Raw genomic sequence first — 20947 nt, forward strand, 5'->3', positions numbered from 1 at the left:
TAAATTGATTAAAATCCTCTTCTTCCACTTCTACCCTTTTATGCCTACCCGCCACCAACACCATGAAAACAAAGTGGAATGATAATCCAAAAGAACACCATTTTAGAATCTAAATGGACAACCTGTGATAAAATGAGCAAGAAGAAAGAATGGAAAAGAGTGGGAGAAGAGGAGAAAAATTACAAACAAGAATAACAAGAAAATGAGGGAGTTAACTATGGGTTTGTACTTACCTCTTTAGCTCTTGAAAATTTGAGAACTTCAGCTAGATGGCAGCCTCTCTTCACTCCTCCAAGCTCCTCCTCTTTCACTCTTCCAAGCTCCTCCTCCACTCCTCCAAGCTCTCCTTAAGCCTCTCACAAATATAATCTCAAAAGCTAGTTGTCTCCTCTCTTCTCAAAGGTCTCTTCACCTCTCTTCTCCAGGCTCTCCAAAGATGAAAGAATGAAGAAAGGAGAGGGGGAAGAGGCATTTTAACCTCATCCTCTCTTTCCCATTACTCACCCTTAACTCACCTTAATAAAAATAAAAAATAAAAAGACATTGGCTCATGGAACCGTCCGGCCTGGTCCTGGAACCATCCGACTTGGTCCTGGAACCGCGGCAGGACCATGCTAGAACTGCAATTCGGGCCTGCAAAACTACATACAAAATTGTTGTGGTTCCACACGAGCCGTGAATCCACCTTCTGAACTGGAGGAGGAAAGTTCCTGCAACATTGGGCAACACATAACATTTGGCAAAGGTATGTCGAATCTTGATAGTACTCTAGTTATTTGGACTAGAGCTATTACCCAATTTAAAAATTGGGGTGAATGATATGTTGTGAAGATGAGAGGGGTGAACACAAGAAAACTACACCATTAACAACATGGAATACAAGAGAGTTAATATCACGTTGAAATCCCTCTCCATCAACATCCCTATTAGTGCTCAAGGTTCAAAGAGCTCTCTTCATATTTGGGAGAGAGGGGATAAGGGCAAAGAGTTGAGCTGCCAGTCATAAAGGGGAGTAACATGCAAAATCCAAGATGATAATCAATGTCAGACGAAGAGAGGCTTGCTTAGGGAGTAGGGGACGCAAAAAGGAGTTAGTGAAAATATAGAGCAGCAACAGAAATTCACATCTACTTGAAGCAAAAGACCCTCATTTCTTACGTCAAAGGAGACCTTGATACTCATTTGATGCAAACCAAATGAAAGGTGGGTCATGTGTCAAGTGAAAACAAAGATATTTATTCACGAATTTGAATTCTTCACCATACCAACAATCCATAGGAGAATTACCATGGGACTGGACATGTCCGTTGTGGTGGTATGGGAGCAGGAGTCTAAGGCAGCTTTCCAAGGGACCTTTGACAGTAGGTCATATTTGGCTATGGCTGTATAAAGGGAAGAAAAGTTGGAAAAATATCTGCAACCTGGAATAGGCAGAACGTATAGGTGGCAATGTACTTAATATCAAAGTGAATCATAGTTTGTGGTTTATAAAATGAACTGGGGAGAGGGGAAGGGGGGAAAGAAGGGTGTTTACGAGTGAGGAGCAAGTATCGTCTGCAACTGGAATGGAGGAAAAACAGAGAGATTCTAGAATGGGGAATCAGGGCCTGGTTAGCAATGAGATGGAAAAAATGCTAGCACCACTACAAGGAAAACACGTCTACCTGTCAGACTCTGGATCGCAGGAGTATCCATTCAGAATGACAAGATCATCGGATTCAGCAAGCTAAAGAAGGTGTTTCCCAGATGTAGTGATAGGGTTGGATCCATCATTGACCCAATCGTTACAAAGGTTATAACTGAAATTGACATGGTTGTCACAATTTTCAACAGTTTACAGCAAGCTCAACCCAATGCATGGTCAATAAAATGTTTAGTTATTTGCATTTTCCATGTATTTAAAGGGCATTTGTTAGGCCAAAACTAGAATATCAATGTGACATAAATCACATTCATTAATTCAGATATAAATACTGAGTTACATTACAAGTAACAATGTACCATACATACGTCATGGAACCTCACCAATGGAAACGGTCTATTATTGATTTCATACAACAAAATGCTGGGACATGGAAATTACATCAAAATAACCCAGCACTCAGAGTTCCTTGTAAAAGTAAATATATGGAAACTGAGAGAGGGAGAAAGTTTTATATTGATTTTGGATTTTGAGATGGCAAAATTCAGGAATCAAATATAACTCCACACAAGTTATTGATGCCCACGTTCTGTATATTAGATGCATATGTTCTCTGCCAACTAATTTTCATTTGGCATTTCATTGAAAGCTCCACATGGCTGTCAGAGATGGCATGCAAAATGTCCAAGACACCGGATTGTTATGTTTCATATATCTTCAGATTCAACACTATTGTTCCTTTCTTTTTCTGATCTTCACAACAATAATATGTTAGTTCATTAAAAGCTAATATATTAACAAATAGTGTAGAATACTTCAAAATCCCTCAGAACATGGATTTGATATTTGTGCACATGCTCGTTGAAACTCACTGAAAATTTTATTATTTCTTGCAGTCTGGACTCTTAACACTAAAAGGCTACCCCTCTAACATGCTCTAGCTATTGCTAATTGTACTATTTTGGATCATAACAAGAAATTATCTGCATTTGCACACGCACAGAGACAGAGTCTTACCTACAATACCAGTGAACAAATGAAGCACATAGATTAACATTAGCCCTTCCGTTGGGCCATTGATCTCAGGGAGAATAAGTGTGTTTGTAAAGAAGCTGGCATCACAAAAAGCAGTAAAGAGTAAGAAGTAACATACAACCAAAACCAATACACCATTAGGAATGGCATAAAATAACTCTATACAAAAATAGTGCATAAGCCAATGCTTTGCATAGCTTGATATCAAAGACAAACCCCAAAACATAATACTTACAAAATATACATAATGGATCACTTTACATTCTGTGCTTTGGCACATGAAGAATATGTTCTATAATCTCTTTTGAATATAAAATGTGATTTTTCTTGGAAAAAAGGAATTGTTTTAGAATATTATAGCAAGAAGTGCTAGTCTATAATCCACAGCAATAGCATCATTCATAAAAGCCATCTAGGAAAAACAAGATTTCAAACTTCAACGCCAGAATTTATAGAGATTTCAAAATACATGTCACTCAGTGACACTTCATCCACAGGCAAGTTCAAAGGTGAGAGTTAAATCACTAGCCTTATTGATCGAGGAGGGAGGTCTAAGTGTAAAAGCCTTCTAGGATTAAACAGTGTAAAATTGAACCTGACCAACTTTATAGAATAGATTATTACAATAGGCATACCTTTGATTACAACACATTATGACAAACATGTTAATTTTTAGTCATACCTTAGATAACAATTTATGACCCTAAAAATTAACAAGGTTTTCAAGATATGATTCAACAATAGCACAATTAGGCATACAAGAGGAAGAAAAAGGTTTGCTTGAAAGGTATGATCAACAATAAGAGTAGCAAACCATCAAATGACCCTAAGTTGAAGCCTTAAAGAAGAATTAGGGTTTTTCAAGCCTAGAATTCAATGTGGAAAAAGTCGAACTCGAGAATAAATCGGCAAGGGCCTAAAAATTGAAAAAGTTGTAAAAGTCGGAAGAACAAAAAAAGTACAAAATTTTTCAATTTTTTTTTTTTTAATTTAGCATCTAAAGTATCCACCACATCAAATAAATGCAGTGCCACATAAATATGAAAAGAAAGCTAATATATAACATGCATAAGAACTTAAGAAGTCTAGTGCTCACATATCGACAGTTAATCAAGTCCTGAATCCTAAGTCCTAACTTAGTCTCAAGAGTCAAAATATCAACAAAAAACATAATAAATGTATATCAGCATCATGAGTTATCTACATGTCATAAATTAATCAGTTATTGAGTTCCTCTCCCCCTTTACAAGAATAGGGAATGGCTATTTCATGCCATAAAACTAGTCAAATCCCCTCCTCCTCGGCAGTGACGAACTACTCCTCTCTCCACAAAGTCGAATCATTAAGGATGGAGTGCAAAATGAGTTTAAAAAAAATCATGTTTCCCTAACTAATATGCAACATGGACCGAAAAGCGATAAAATCACGAATTTATCAATCAAATCACAATTTTTTTAAGTTTGAAAAACTCCCAAAAACTCAGCCGATAACATCGGCAAAGTTCAAAAACTCACGATTCCCAATTTTATCAAGATGTTACCAGGAGGTTTTCCATTAAGCTAGAATTTCCTACGGTTGATGAGGGAAGCATTTTCAACCATGCAAATTACTAGATTTTTATGTTTTAAATCCAAGCAAAGTGAAACAACTTCAAATCAGCTCAACGTCCAGGCCCTAGTTGAATTCGGTGTGAAACCATAACCCTAGCAACTTGCCCTAAAGGGTTGAAATTCTAGGAGAGAGAGATAGAGAGACTAATTTTTATGGGTTTTGATCACCAAGGTGGATGCTTAGAGAAAAACTCTCTAGGAGGTTCTTTAGGGAGTTCAAGGAAACAAAAATCAAAGCACGCAAAATTTACCAAGCATTTCATATAAATATAAGCATTTAGACATGGAACATAGAAACCCTAGCAATATTCATTACATACAATAATCATGAAAGATATTCAACAAAAAGTACTCACAATATATCCAAGAACAAGCCTTCTTTATCCCAAAATGATTTCTCCACAACAAGCACTAGTCTCCAATAGCCAAAAATCCACATAAAATCACATCTCCACAAAGTAGCGAAGTACAAATAGCTAGGTCGAGTTCTCTAAGAGACGCTGAGTTTTACACAAGAGATGATGAACAAAATCAGAGAGATGATTCTCTATTTATATGTGGTCTACCTCCTCTACTTTTTAACTAAAAGCCCTTACACAAGTTTGATTTTTGAGTGGGTAAAATAAAAGTAGGTTACAAGCCAACCCATTACCTTTACAACAAGATGTGCCAAAATAAGCCCACATGTGTGAGTCGTAGGCCTAAAAAGGTGATGACATCATAACCACTTAGCGCTCTGAATGCTCCGTCGAGACAAAGACAAGGCTGAAAATGTCTCCAAGCATCATGATCATCCTCCATTTGAGGAAAAAAACACAAATCAAGCATCAAAGAAGCTCCAAGGATCCAAAATCTAGTTGTGGGTGCCACACGTCATCTCCATGGGTGTCAAGTAAACAACATGGTGGCTCCTTTCTCTAGCATTAGGGCTCCAACAGGTGCAACAATCCCTCCTAAATCATCCTAAGGATGACCATCCTCCTCTGGGCCCTAGATCATGGCATGCCCATTAAGTAGTTCCAAGGTCATCCTCCGGTTACGTTGGGTCCACTGGTACATCATCAAGAATCCTACAAGCTAGGCAAGTGAAGCCCAACATTCTGGCTCTTAGGAGTGTTATAGGATGTGAATCAATTGCTCAAGTCATGAAATGGCCCAACATTCTAACAATGGTGGGCAATGTTGCATATGTTAAGTCCTCATGCTCTCTAGAATGTAACATATGGTCGAGACATCATGTGGAGTAGGGTTCTCTCAAGGCCTCTATTGCTTGGACCACATGGCAAAACCAAATCAAACTCATGTCAAAGCAACCATTCATTAGAGACGAAGATCATAAAGCATCTAAGTGGACCATACTTAAGTGTTAAGGGCATATCAATACTTCAAACTGCCATCACCTTCAAATATCTAACTATACCCAAGGGGAGGTAACATTTCCAAGGTTAACCCTTCAATCAATAGGTGTTGGTGTAAGTATGTCGAAATGGAGGGGAAAAATTTCATGGCCAAGTGCCATAGTCAAGGGACCAGCTTATGGGAGTCCACATCCTGAGTGCATAGATGTAATGGAGGGGGCAGTTGTGGATGCGTGAGTAACCCTACTCAGCCTACTTTTTCCACCCCTTTAGTGCACCTTTTCCTTCATTTTGATAATGCTTAGTACTTTAGTGCATAGCTCAAAGATCAAAGCTTGATCTTTATGATGTATTATTTAACTTACCCCTTAAGATGAGGTGGATTATCGCTCGTAAGGGTTGGGACATGCAAAGGTTCCCTTTGATGACATGGAGCATCAAGTGCTTGGGAACCAGGTGATGTTTGTTGGGGAATTTAACTGTCTATTAAAAACAATTCATTCACTCTAATATAAAATGTCAACCAAAGTGTTCGTAAACTTCGAGATGCTACACTGTATGTGAGAAGGTCAAGGCATCGATAAACTTTCTACCATGTTGATGCAAAATGGAAACAAAAGCAAGCAACACACACCTATCTAAGGACACTTAGGTGGAAAGTAAATCATTCATGAAAGTAAATCACTCGTGAAGAAAGTAAAACTCTTCACACAAACCACACAACTTGTAAGCAAATCTATCTTATTGTATTGAAAGGAAAGGAAGCCAATCTATAATGCATTGCGGAAAGCACTTGAAAAGTAATCAATCCACCCATGATCTTTAAACACCAATGACTAATACATCCATTAAAGAGAAATCTTCAACAATTACATAACTAGCACCTCCAATGATCTGCAATCTCTTCATTGCACAGAGGTTAATGATCTAGCCACTAAGTCAGCCTAATAGACAAATGTTCAACAGCGTGAAATTTCCTTTGATTTGCTACCAAATGTACTCAAGCTTCAGAAGGAAGCTATTCTAGAGTCAAAAGCAGCTAAGGAGAAAATTTGTCTCTACTCTCTCAGGAACTATTACAGATGGCAGCAATGTCTGGTTAGTAGAGAGTGGTGCCTCTAGGCACATGATTGGTTTTTGAGATGCTCTCTCAAATTTGACTAGAGGAGAACCACAACTAGCATGAGGCAGCAACCCTAAAGAAGGTCAAAGTTTTTCTATGGTTTGATCAAGGGTTGGTCTAAGTTTCTGGGAACTAGCCCTAGAAGAGGGCTATAGAGTGCCCTAATATGGGTCGCAGCAAGGAGGAGACCTATGTAAGCTTGTTTGAGAGTTTTTTTGTCCTAGAGAGACCAAAGATTCTATGGGCAGAGGTAGACCTATTAGGGCATATTGATAACTGAACGATAGCAATCCTCCTTGTGAAATTTTGATCGAGATTTGTCAAGGTATCCAGTCATATCAATCCTCTTAAATTCCAGGAGGTTCCCTGGAACTTGCACACGCCCTAGCATCCCATGATATGGACCTACAACACTTAGCACAATCCAACTGGTCATCTCTAAGTCTTTGTTGAGAGTTTGAAGCACACATTTACAAAATTGTCAGTGACAATTCGAAGCACATCTATATATAGTTTAGGAATATATGCCAATTCCGCTAGTTTCATGCGTTTCCCAAACACGATCAGATTTGGAAGAAGAAGATTCATGATGTTTCAAACCTATTGAAGACTGCCATTCTTGGCCAATGTTGTATTGTTCCTCTAGTTGTTTTCAAAAGCTACCATAGTGTCATTTTCGATCAATCACTTCGAAACCTACACATCTTGGAAGTTCACCATAAGATTATACAACGAATTTCTCTTGAAATAAGATGAAGCTTCAACAAATTTCAAAGATGATTGCATGCCTCAGATTTGCGCTTGTGAAATCTCCCTGATAGCATGTCAAATGCAATTAGGAGATCCAAGAGTAGACTTGGTATTGATCTAGCTTGTTGTTAAGCCTTTGAATGAAGAAACCCTAGCTCCTATTGGTCATGCAAGAAAGGAAAGCAACATGCACTAGCATCAATTCATCCCAAAAGGACGAGTATGAGCATTCATCTCAAAAGGAGACAAAGGAATCCAAGCTTGATGAGATTGCAGATGGGCATCATTGATTTCTGCAAGGAGATAAGGATCAACTAAGAGTTGACAATTCCCTACAACCCTCAGAGTCCTTCTTAATCAAAAGATGAGTACTTCATATTTTTTCCTTTGACTATGATTATTTTTCCTTAGTGAGCCTCTTGTCTTAGTATTTTTTGCTTAGTTATAATTGTTTCCTCGATGGACTCCTAAATGAGGTTTGCAAGTACATTGTGAAAGCTACCAAGACAATGATTCATGCAGTAGATAGCACCATCAGGAAGAACAAGGCAAGGTTGTGACAAGGGGATTCTCCCAGTAAGACGGAGTGGACTACGAGAATATTTTTGCTCTTGTCACAGACGGTCAAATTCTTTAGAATACTCCAAGGTAGTTGACAGTCAGGAAAAGTGGAAGGGGCAGCCTTCTAAGAAGATGTCATGGGATTGAGATCGTCAAACTAGATGCTCAGAGACAGAAGGTGTTAAATTTTGGTATGTTCTATGCTTAAGAGCAATTTACTTCAAATTTCTTATGAGCCCAATATCAGTTTCTAGATTAGCAAACACATTAGCATGATAGTAAAATGCAGATAGAACATAAACGTAAACAGTAGAAGACAAGCCAAGACAAGAGGACACAAGATGTGGCACTAGCCAGGGACAAACCCCAATGTGGGGAAACCGTTGATCAATTCTTCTTATATTTTTCAATATTTCAGTTAATGAAACATGAATCTCCAATCACTCGCGATTAATCACGAGTCAAACTCTGCTCTTCCCTCAAACCCGATTCAACTATGGGCGAGTCAAACTCGCGTTGACCGTGTTTGACTCGTGGTCAACGCGAGTTTCACTTGCGACTCACTGATTAATTGCGATTTAGGCGACTAAGGTGATTTTCAACCCTCAACTTGAGGGGCACGAGTTTTAACTTTTAGGGTTCCCACATTTTTCGTTGTGTAGTTTAGTTAGGTTAAAAATTAAAAGTCGGTCTGTAATTGACTTTTCTCACTGCTCAGGCCTACAACTCATACGTCGAGAAGGTAATAGAGGCATGGTTTCAGTTTCAATTTACTCCACGTAATAGAGTCGTAGTGTAATAGAGGCGTAGTGTGCAGTGTGCTCCATTGTAGCTTCAACATGTGCTTGGTCAGAGATTTCAGTAGCAAACCATTATCGTATCATTTTAGCAGCAATCAAGAGATTTCAGTTACTGCTTTTTTACTGATTAGTATGCAGTATTTTATAAACTTTTAGAAGCAGATGCTTCTGGTTCGATGTAGTCACAGGTTAGGAGTCAAGACCCAGTACTTTGGATCATGTTTGGACTCATAACATATATGAGATAGTTATTCATTCATGATATTTTGGACATCTATTGATATTATGCATTGTTTGGACATGGCTTTATTAAATATCAATGTATATTTTTTTTAGTTCAATATATGTGTATATCTTAAATTATTGAATTCACCGATTTTTTCCTGATTTTTTCCCGATTTTTCCCTGATCCGATTAAAACTCTTCGCTCTTTTGCCTCGCCGATTTATTGCCGTTTTTGAGTCTAGTATCATTGATTTCAGTAGAGAGAGAGAGTACAAATATGCAAATCTGAGATTTATGACAGCAGTAGTAAAGCCTTGACCAGAGAGGTCAATGCTAGTCAAACAAGATTGAATCTTTCATCCAAGTGGCATTAACAGGATGCTCATCCAACCGAGCCAAACATAGTTAAACCTTGACCCAATATATCTCCCAGAACGTTGTTGTCTTCAAGCTGCACTAGCTGTCACTGTTTCATGAGTTAGGGCATCAACCTTCAGTGCTCGTCCTTCATATAGTCAAGCCTTCAAATGTTGCAGTGCTCCAAGGTGAGGCTCCATCACTGCTACACTTTCAAGTCTTACTTGTGCAACCCTTAGAACAATCTTTGTTATTGGCTATGGCCTGCGGCCTAGCCAAGCAGCAAGTTAGGCCTACACACAACACCCAATAGCCTCCAATTGGCAACGCTGACATCTTTCTCACACAGTCCTACAATCTGGACCCTTGAGCAACAACATGGCTTCCAATCTTATACTAAGAGATCACCGTAAACAAAGTTGTTTTGACCTTCTCTTTGAGGCTACACTAGACCTTAGTTCATGCACTAGATCAGCCTATTAAACGTTGTGAATTCCCACGATGTCTAGGCTCCTTCTTGCTGCGGATTAAAGGTCTTTATTTGATGTGGCTAGGTCTCTCTAGACTGCGAATTAGAGGCTCTTTTGGACAGCAGATTAGGGCCTCTTTGGACAGCGGATTAGGGCCTCTTTGGACAGTGGATCAGGACCTTCCTTAATTGCGGATTAGGGCCTTCTTCTTGACAGCAGCTAGGAGCCTCCCTTTGACTGCGGCTTGTTGTGGATAGTGGCCTCCCTCTTGTCTGCAGCTAGGGCTTCTTTTGTTGCGGCTTAGGAGTCTTCTTAGACAGCGGCTAGATCTCTCCCTTTGACTGCGGATAAGACTTCTTTATGACTACGGCTAGGGCATGGCTTCTCCTTGACTCCGTCTAGGGCTTTTCCCTTCAACTGTGGCTGAGTCTCTTCTTCACTTGCGGCTAGGTCCCCTTCCTTTAGGATTGCGGCTAGGGCTCTCCCTATAGACCTCTCTTTCCACCAAAACCCAAACGAGTGGAGAGAGATCACAAGAGATGTGTGTAACAAATGACTTGAGGCCTCCTCTATTTAAATGCAACATTGAGGCTCAGCTAGGGGTTATTTGGTCGCTGGTCGACCTTGACAAATTGTCAAATAATATAAATAAATTCATATATCCATAAATACATGTCGGAATTGGATGATCTTTAGATAAATCCTACACCTCTCGGAGAGAGGAATCCAAGAAAAATATCAGTTGCCATAAATAAGATGACCCACATGGAGTTTGGCCCTAGTTGCCAATTTTAACAGAAGGTCTCTAGGAGAAGTGTGCCTTCCCTGAGGAGAAAATAGCAGAAGGACTTTCGTACATGATAAAGGAAGTAGCTACAGCAAAAGAACTTGCTTGCGTGACAGAGGGGGCAATAGTGGCTAGAGGATTTGCTTTTGTGACAAAGGGAGCAGCCATGACCACCACAAGAAGACTTGCTTTAGTGTGAGAGGGAGTTTGGTCTCGGATATTAAATGAAGCAATCTGGTAGATACACTAATTCTTGAGATTGGAGATTCATATTTCATGAATGCCATGATGCAATGTTGTGAAAATCGCGATCGGGATTAAATCGCCGCGGGGAACAAATCGGAAAAAATCGTTTGGTACAAAAATATTCATTTTTTTCATTTTTTTCAATTTTTTTAATATCTAAACCATCTACAACATAAAATAAATACATTGACACATAAATATGGTAAAAAAACTAATATATAAGATGTTTAATATCATTTCTAGCGCTAAAATCACACATAACATTGAATCATGTCCTGAATAGTAAGTCCTGACTCCTGAGTCCCAACTCAGCCTCAAAATATCAACAAGAAATATGATAATGTATCTCATCATGTCATAATGACATATACAATAAAATGAAAGTCTAATCCTATTGATTTCCTCTGCCCCTCTTGCGAAAAAATGCCACAGCTTTCCCTTTCCCCCTAGATGTAGATGCTGGTGCCTGTGCTGGTGGAGATGGCAGTGGAGTCTGATGTGCTCTAGAAGCTGAAGAACTAGAAGTAGGAGCTATAAGAGGTCGACCACGTCCTCTACTGGTGGCAGGGGTAGCCCGGGCAAGTGGTGTCACCTGGAAACATTACAATCTCCCAATCCTGAAATCCTGAAAAACTGATAAGTCTGCTAGATTTTAAATGAAATCTAAAATTCTACTTTCTCCATATGAAATCCAATGAGGTTGGAACCACTGTCAAACATCCTGAGTCATTTCATGGTAATGTTAAAAATTTAAGGATGAAAATGAAGATTAAGGAGAATGTCACTTTTACTTTAAGAATTTAACATTACCATGAATAGCATATCCATACTAGGGCCTAGACTTGATCATTACGCTGCCCCACTCAAAAATTATTTGTTTCTTTCAAAAAAAATTGCATGAAAAAACCCAAAAAACGTTATAAAACTATGCTGTCGCGACCCCCGGCGATTTTTTAAGTTTTTATCGCGATTTTTTCATAAAATCGCAATTTTTTCAGTAAAAATCGGCAAAAAAAAAATACCGGCGATTTTTTCGTATAAAAATCGCGATTTTCACAACACTGCCATGGTGTACAGGTAGTTGACTGGATTCATGATGTACCTGTTAACACCAGGACAAATATTCACTTTGCATTGAACAACTCAAACAAATTTATGGTTGAGTCAATGCATATGCAGTGGATGACAACAAAGCATGTGGTACCTGTGTTGAACAGTTGGATGTGATTTGAGATATGTCTCAAAAGGTGAGATGAATCTTTACAGGAATATCACAAGTCATGAAGCAATGTGGCTTCAGAATCTAGAAGGATGTGGTCGGGTCACCTCATCCGAGACATGATGCAAAGAGGAACATTAGAGCTCCAGTACATATCTAGAGATGAGTAGATTGTGCACATACTTCAAATACAAGCTTAGTATTATGTTGAACGTCTACCTCATTGGAAGGGAATGATGAGGTCTTTGCAGGATTAGGCAGACCATCTCCTAAAGCCATAAAGGACTTTGGTTGGGTCATAAAGGACTTTGACCAGGGGAGATGAATACATTCACCTTTGAAGCCAAAATGACCTTGCTAGGTCATAAAGGACTTTGACCAAAAAAGTGAATGGCGCAAGGCAATTACAGGGGCAATTATAGGATACATTCACCCTTAAAGCTAGAAGGACTTGGCTGCCAAAACGACTTGGCTAGGTCAACCAGAAGTGAATGGCCAAGGGAAATTATAGGATTGGACAAATCTTCTCCTAAGAAGCCGGAAGGACTTTGTTGCCAAAAGGACATGGATAGGTCGACCAAAGGAGATAGATGTAATTCACCTTTGAAGCCAGAAGGACTTGGATAGGTCATAAAGAACTTTGACCAAAAAGGTGAATGGTCCAAAGGCAAATTCTCTCGTAAGAAGCATCAAAATGACAAGTTCATGAACTTTTCTTAAGGAAGGAGAAATTTCAAAAAGAGGGAAATTTGTTGGGGAGAATATCTCCCTTGCTAAGAGGGAGTGTTGATTTTTGTGTAGCATTGGGAGGTATTCTTGCATGCCAAAAAGGCCTCCCAAGTTAGCCAAAGAAAATTATGAAAATTAAAATTATTATTTTTGGGCTACACATAGGCCCCAAAGTGTCAAGTCGACCCTACTAAGGATGGTTGTAACACTTGGTCAAACTCCACCCCATTTGACTAGTATAAATACACATGTGACTCGTCCACCTTAAGCAATTCGAATCATGCAACAATCTTTGATCTAGCAACCACACATGGGACCAGAAGAAGGACAAATTTACTAAGTTTTAACTAATTTTGAATTTTGAATAAACTTGGTCATTGGCCTGTTGATTGGCAGAGATGAAGCTGCCATTTGACCGAGCTCTGATCCCCTCTGTTTGACCAATATTTTGGCAAAGTTTGACGAAGAATTTGGAAGAGTTTATAGCAAGAAAAGGCCAACTCTCACCACAAAAGAATGCCAAAATTGACTGCATAGAGAGATTGTTTGACAACGGGATGTCAATCGCAGATCTAAGTTGACCACAGGGGTCAAACACAAGTCTCATTTTGACCATAAGGGGCAAGTTGACCAAGACAAAAAATTGACCAAAATTGACCATTTTGAAGGCTTGACCAACATTGACTTAACTGCGATTTTGACCAGGTTTGACTAGTGAATAGACTTGGATTTTGGCATTGATTTTTACAGTATTCTTAGAATTGTAAATATTGTTGAAGAACAAATTTCTCCTCAGAAGAAAAGTTTTTGGGTTTTTCCAAAGGCTAGGTTTTCCCGGGGTAAATTTGTTGTCTCTATGATCCTATTAGATCAGAAAATTAGTTTCGACTCTTCATTCTTGTAGAAAATTCAACACTAGATACTCTCTCTACAATCTTTGGCAACCTGCTTACTATACCATTCTCTTCCTCACTCTTTAACTAAATATTCTCCTATGATCTACCCATACAATTTATACAAAGAAGCAAGGGGCGAATTATAACCAATTCCCCCAAATATGGACTATCAAAGTTAAGAATAGATCACAAAATATTGTCTTTACTTGACTTTGGTAGATCTTTGTTGGAAAAGAACTCAAGATCTAATTACATCTAATCCATCTAACATACAATTAGCTAAGAATAGGTTTGATTCAATTCATTTGCTAATTGGTCGCCCTGTTTGGATTGCAATTTTCTAACAATCATAACAAGAAAGGACACTTTTAAAGAATTATGTGTCTCCCAATCCACGAACTTTTCAAAGAAACCACTCTGAAAGTCACGTAATTGGGATGTTTTTGGAAAATACCTGTGTCACAGATTTTCCAAATTCTTCTTCATTTCTCCGAAAATCGCACCCAAATTTCATTACTCTATTATACCTAGCAAAAGTTGTGCAAAATGTTGATTGTGAGTTGGACACTTATAAAGTCGACTTGGGTATGAATTATAAATCCATGTCAATATCCATAGGAACAAAACCCATCTTTCGGAATTTCTCTTGGAGTTGTGTAGATATCCCAACCACGAAGGCTAGTAACAATAACTGCATTGGAACAACGGGAACAACACTAAGCAACCCATCATCAATAAAACCAACAATAATTCTCTCTAATTTATCCAAAATAAAGGAAAATAAAGATAACTACTTTAAAATTTGTAAGCTTATTGTGGCACATTCTCGAAGAAACACAGCAAGATAGGTAATCGACGAGCAATAAAGTGTGATAAAAAGACTGAAAATGAGTGTTTAGAATGGTGCAAAAGGTGACAATTTGGCGACTCAGCAATGGGTAATGAGGAGACTAAAGCTCCTACTAGGCTTTTTCCCATGCACTAACTTACGTCTCAACCATCTTATTTTACTTTTCCTTTTCTTTCATTGTGGACATATTATGCTTCTTCATTCTTTTAGTTGCATCAACCTCCAAGACAATATTTTCCAACCTTACTCAAGGATATGGGCAAGAGGGTGTCAAATGCCAATGAACCAATGATAGTTAAACTCGATGAATGCATATGGTACCAAGGGATAATAATGTAATATTGAAATTGGAGTTGATAATGTAAAGGATGGCGGAGCAGAGCTTCTTTGTTGAGGCGGCTAGGGTTTGTCCCTATCCAGTCGCCTCTCCCCCTTCCTCACAACAATATGTGGATGGTGGTCTCCACTTTTGCCACATTTTGTTTCACTCCTCATTTTTTGTCGATGAACTCAGTTCTCTCTCAAATTTCCCAGCTTCCATGTCATCTGGAACTTCAAACTCTATTGTGCTTGTGTCTTCTAGTTTGCTCTTGTCCTCTGTTTTGCCTTCCTCGGTGACTAGTTCTAAGATCGCACCCTTAGTCAATGAGATGAGTCTACCCTTCTCCATGGAGGATGGTTCATTTTTTTCCCTTTGTTGCAAGTATCATCGCCTCGAAAAGTGTTGCTTCATTCTCTACAAGTTCAACGGATGGCTTGATTTCGCCCCCTACTTTAGAAAATGTTGCCAAAAGCATTGCCCCTTCCTCTATCCTGGTGGGCTCTCATAAAATTGCATATCCCCATTCTTTTCGTGATGTTGTGAAATTTACAATTGGTATTCCTTTCCCAGGGACATCAATACATGAAGCCCCTTCGTTAGAGGCCCCGCTAGTGGTTGAATCTTTCGAAGAGGAATTTTTTTCTCAAAGTGTGGATTGATCTGCATATTTAATGGCCTATGGTCGTGTCTTATAGATCTTCAAGCCTGGATTTCTGAGCACTGTAAACTGCTAATCTCAGATGAGTTGAACATATATCCTTTGGCCAGAGGTTTTTTTGTATCAATCTTTGAAAAAGATGAAGATCAGCAGCTAATCTTCGATTATGGTCTATGGTTTTGGGGAAATGCATGGTTGTCTATGCAACACTAGTTCCCCTCTTTCAACCCCCTTTCGTCCTTGATTTCCACAGCTCCATTGTGGGTAAGGCTTCCTAATCTATCGTTGGATTTATGAAATCTTTCATCATTGCAAGCTATAGGAAATGCTTTAGGTAGATTTTATCGTCGCAGTGATGATACAAAACAGTACTTGAAACCCACATATGCTCACATTTGTGTTGAAATGGACTTTAGCAAAGGTTTTCCTACAGAAATCACTCTGACAGGTCCAGCTTATCTATGGGTTCAAAAGTTTGACTATGAAAATATTTTTTCCCATTGTAGAAATTGTTACGAAATAGGGCATTCCTGAAAAAATTGTCCCAATGCCCAAATGCTCAAAGCTTGGGATGGTGCCAAATATGAACATCATACTATCTTTAAAGAAGATCTCCCCTCAATTATCAGCAATGAGACAAATAAGCACAAGACATCAAAATCCAAGAAGTCCCCTCATCATGTGCATGGAAGCCTAGCAGCAAGCCAAGAGATGGCAGAATGTATAAAGGAGACTAGTGCCAACCTTGGGATCTTCGGTTCCTCAAATGCTCCTAAAAACAATTGTAGAAAAAAAAATCTTGGGACGTTCTCCCAAAAGAGGCCACGGACAACTTGGACTTTTTAGGCACCTCCTCTATTTCTTCAGAAAACAAGACTAAAACTCCATATGAAGATGAACCGCATAAGAATTTTGATGATGTTGAGTCTGGACAAGAATCAAGACTACAAGCAGAAAAATGACCTTCCAACATAGAAGATAAAGAAAGTTGGATGCAAGCGAGGAAAAATGATAGATATACTTCACCAAGGAAAACAAGAAGTCGGATGAAGCTAAACAAAAACGTGAAGCCAGTCGTATTTAAAATGATAAATAGTTAAGAATGGGATGCAAATGTATATAGATATTAGGGGTCTTCTAGAAAATCTTTAGTTGGAATAGGAACAATTTTTTTTTGTTTTGTTGAACTCTCGTCTAAGGATTTGGATTGATCCTACGTGTTCAATCTCAAATCCGCAATGCATCTTGGCAACACTTCTTTTAGAAGCAATATAATGGCTCTGGGTTTGATCCCAAATCTTTTAATATAATTTAAAACCCCTGTTTCTTTAAAAATAATAATAATAATGTGATATGAAAATTATTAAGTATTGTAGAGGGGGCATGAACATGTTATTACTCCAAGTCTTCCATGTATTGCCCTCCTATAACCCTAAGGCCTTAGGGGAGATCCCACAAGACTACGGCTAAAGATTAACCGTCCTTGTAAGGTGAGAGAAGTTTTCAATCAAGATCGTTCAATCATCCAGATCAGCCCTTTATTCATACTAAATGCCCAAAATATTAAGTGAAAGAACCCAATTGAAAAATGATCAAAATACATGTTGAGTGGTAGCCTACCCTTATCCAAGAGGAATGTCAGAGGGTGAGAGGTGTATAATTGGTGCAGAAGGTGGAGGAATTGGCATATCATCATTAATAAGCAAATGTGTAGGGTTGTCGCTTGCCTAGTTGTCCACAATAGGAGAAAAAGTTCTCCTATCGGGTTACCCATTTTGGTGGGTAACAGTGACCATTACAAATTTATCATTCTAAAAAATTTAAATTTTTCCATCCAATTGTAGGCCACTATTATGTAGAATGTATATTTTTGATACATTAAAGCCAGATATTTCATTGATGAGTGGAGAAATAATGTGAAAAGAGAACAAACATTTTTGTTACATAACAGTTGGTTCTTGCACTGATCGGTTGAGGAAGACTTAGGCTTTTAGTTTTGGTTATAAAAGTCAATGGCAGCATGGTTGGGTGTGTGAATAAACAGTATAACAGTTTAAAACTTCAATGTTGTTTTAATAAAACAAAAAAAGTCAATTTCAACAACTCAATAGCCAAAAAAATTGCTAAAGCTTATGTTTATTTTTGTTGTGCATGTTCTTTACACTTTGAACGTATTCAGAACAAGTCAAGAGTGGCAATGGAATATACTACTTCAAGGATAATTGAATGGGTAGAATAATTAGCACTATAGGGTAAATAATTTATAAGAATAGTAAATGCATGCAAAAGGAGTTGGGAAAACAAATTAATGCAATCACTTAAACTAGTTCAAATTGAGTTGATATTTGACAAAAGAATATTTCTAAATTCAACTAAGTTCACAAGCAACCCAACCTAAAATCTAGCACTAGGCTCAAGGCACCCACACACACACACACACAAGATCTGGTAACAGTCTCAAATTAACTTTAACCCAGATAATTAACTGAAACATACTGATGTGCCTAACCAAATACAAAATTTGCAGTGGAAATTATAAAACCAGCAATTAGATCATTCACAGTAAACACAAAATTTCAGGCCCCAAACACAATTCTCATTAGCCCTTCACCAAGAATCTAGGGCTCCCGTACAAGAGAAAATGGCCCTTTTACAAACCTCATTAAAATGCCAAATCACAAGGAAAAAAATTCCACAGAAAACCCTTTATACATGTAAAGCCCTCCTCAGTCTCTATCCCATAGTCTACTCACTGTTCGCTTGCCCTGTAGTTGTACAATCATTGGAAGTTAAGAGAAAACTCAGCACTTCTCTGTTGTCCAAACAAGAACAAACTTAACCATCTTTGTTGTCTAAATAGGGGCAAACATAGTCTTCAATAGGCCTCGGCCTATCTCCCACAGGCATGAAGCCTGTACCTGTGTTGCAGTTTTCTCTTCACATCCCTGCCTGAAGCCTGTACCTGTGTTGCAGTTTTCTCTTCACATCCCTGTGGCCTCTCTCAAGTTTGCGGCCTCCTTTTTCTGTTTTGCGGTCTATCCTCAAGTCCACGACCACTCTTTCAGGGAAGTAGCCTTACCTATCTCCATTGCAATCCTAGACAAGGGCTACAACCCCTCCTTTCCAACCCTCTCAACCTTCATTTAGCCTACTCATCATATCCCTTTTGTTGTCACGGCTATAGCATACTCAACAACCTAACTTGGTCAACCTGAGGCCTACTTTCCATAGGTCTAAGGCCTACTCGATCTTCTCCTCCACAAGATGCTCTCTTGTCGACCACAAGAATGAATCACTCACTCTCGTACTTATACTTTTCCAAAGGGTGCAATACCATCGGTCTATACCATTGGTTATCATAATACCATGGGTCATTAGAATACCACAGGTCTACACCATTGGCATATAGGTTCAAAGCCCCATCACTTAGCCCACTTGCCCCACATGTGAGAATTCTCTTGATGCCACCCAAAGCATTGACAAACCACTAGTTTCTAAGGGCATGATAAGTAGTAGACATCGCACATGAAATTAAGAACAAATGATGTTCTTAAACAATAGCCTATTCAATCGGCATCATTCCTCAAATTGCCAATTAACACAATTAGCATTTGTTTCATGGGTAGAATCATTTTGCTTATATACAATCTCAAAGCAAAGAGCTTGATCACAAACAAATCATAACCATTTTCCACTTCCTTATTTGTTCTTTGTCAATACCTCCTTTAGAACATAAATGCCTCACTAGAGCACCAAGCACTCGCTATCTACATAACTTGATGTGCAAATTGAATATTATTGTATAATGTAAGAAACACTAGCTACATGAATGCCTAGTACAACCAAGCTTCACATGTTGCTCTCTTGGATTCCAAAGGGCATTTTAGAAAGGATGAAGAAACTTTGTATCAAATTTCTGTGGTCACGGTTGTCTGATCAGTTTGTTCTTCCCTACTTGAAATGGGACCAGATAGTTCTTCTGAAATCCTGGGGAGGATGGGGACTAAAAAATTTGCCACTCTTTTCCAAAGCTCTAGCTGCAAAAGTTGGATAGAGATTCATTACCACTCAGAGTTTATGGACGAAGGTGGTACACATGAAACACATTTATCCATTGTCCATCAAGGAATGGATTTGGAGTCCAGAGACTCAATCTTTCAATCATTTGGAAAGCTATCATTACCTCTTTTCCATTGATAGAATCCAGTTTGGCATGGAAAATTGGAGATGGATCTCGCTTAAGAAAATGATTAGACCCATGGTTTAGAATCAGGTGGCAGATTATATTCAAAATAATTTATGGGCTCAAGGATGGTCATCAGGCAAACAGTTGGGCCTTCCTCAAGATCTGCAGGTATCATGGAATGGATATATAGAGGCTTTAAGGGAAGCTCATATTAGGTTGACTGAAAAAGAAGATGAACTGCTATGGTCAATTGCTCCAAATGGTTTATATTCTATAAAAATGGCATACTCCCATCTTAATGCTGATAGACTATCTGAGGAACAGGTCGGATGGTGGAAGTTGCGGAAACTAAAATGCTCAGCAAAGTGTAGATTGTTCATGTGGTGTGCCTTCGAGAACAAAGTCTCAACTTGGGATAATTTGCATAAGAGGAAAACTGAAGGACCTGGCTAGTGAGTTTTGTCAAAAGATGTAGAGGCATCTGTAAACCATATGTTGGTTACTTGCTCATACACAAACTTTGTTTGCATTTAGTTTCACATAAACTTGCACCAGGATGTCTGTTGAAAATAGTAGCAAGCAATCGATTCCTTGATTTGTGCCTTAATTCAAGGAGTCAAATTCAAGTTCCTTCTTGTGAAAACTCGAGTTCCTAAAATTTAGGAGTGTCCCTAAAAATTAGGACGAGTTAGGTTGCAGTTAACTGATGTGTTGAAATTGAAGGTCAAGTTCTTGATTTTCTAGTGTGAGTTAATTGAGGAAAAACAAGTGATTGATTTTCAAGTTGTTGACTTGAAATAGGACGAGTTGCATGAGAAATTAACTCATGCTAACTCAAACAATCACAAAAACATTCCCTAATTAGAAAATTCACTAATTTTAGTCATCCAAATTGCTATAAAAAAAGGAACGAATGAACAATCGTATTCACTCTTGTATGCACTAGTTTTGTGTGTAGGCTTGTTAGTGAGGGTGACAAGAAGAAGGCTTGTGCAAGTTGGTAGAAGTTAGCTTTTTCCCTTGGCTCATGCGCTAGAATTTAGAAGCTAAAGTGTAAATTTTAGGTATGTTCTACACTTAAAGCAATTTATTTCAATTTTCACAATTAGCTCAATATTTTTCT

At 38.5% G+C, this 20947-nt stretch overlaps 1 protein-coding gene across 4 annotated transcripts in view; it reads right to left on the minus strand.

Annotated features, from left to right (window-relative positions):
* The window catches only part of LOC149142423 (choline/ethanolaminephosphotransferase 1-like), a 129987-nt gene that overhangs the window by 41310 nt on the left and 67730 nt on the right, over positions 1-20947 (minus strand). For all 4 annotated transcript variants that reach the window (XM_089446424.1, XM_089446426.1, XM_089446425.1 and 1 more), the window contains one exon: positions 2660-2754. In XM_089446424.1, coding sequence (XP_089302550.1) covers positions 2660-2754 — 95 coding nt within the window. The remainder of the gene's footprint in view (positions 1-2659; positions 2755-20947) is intronic.

Source organism: Pinus tabuliformis, chromosome X (genome assembly GCF_031772625.1).
Source record: "Pinus tabuliformis cultivar Carrire ecotype Pingquan chromosome X, CPIR1, whole genome shotgun sequence".
Lineage (NCBI taxonomy): Eukaryota > Viridiplantae > Streptophyta > Pinopsida > Pinales > Pinaceae > Pinus > Pinus tabuliformis.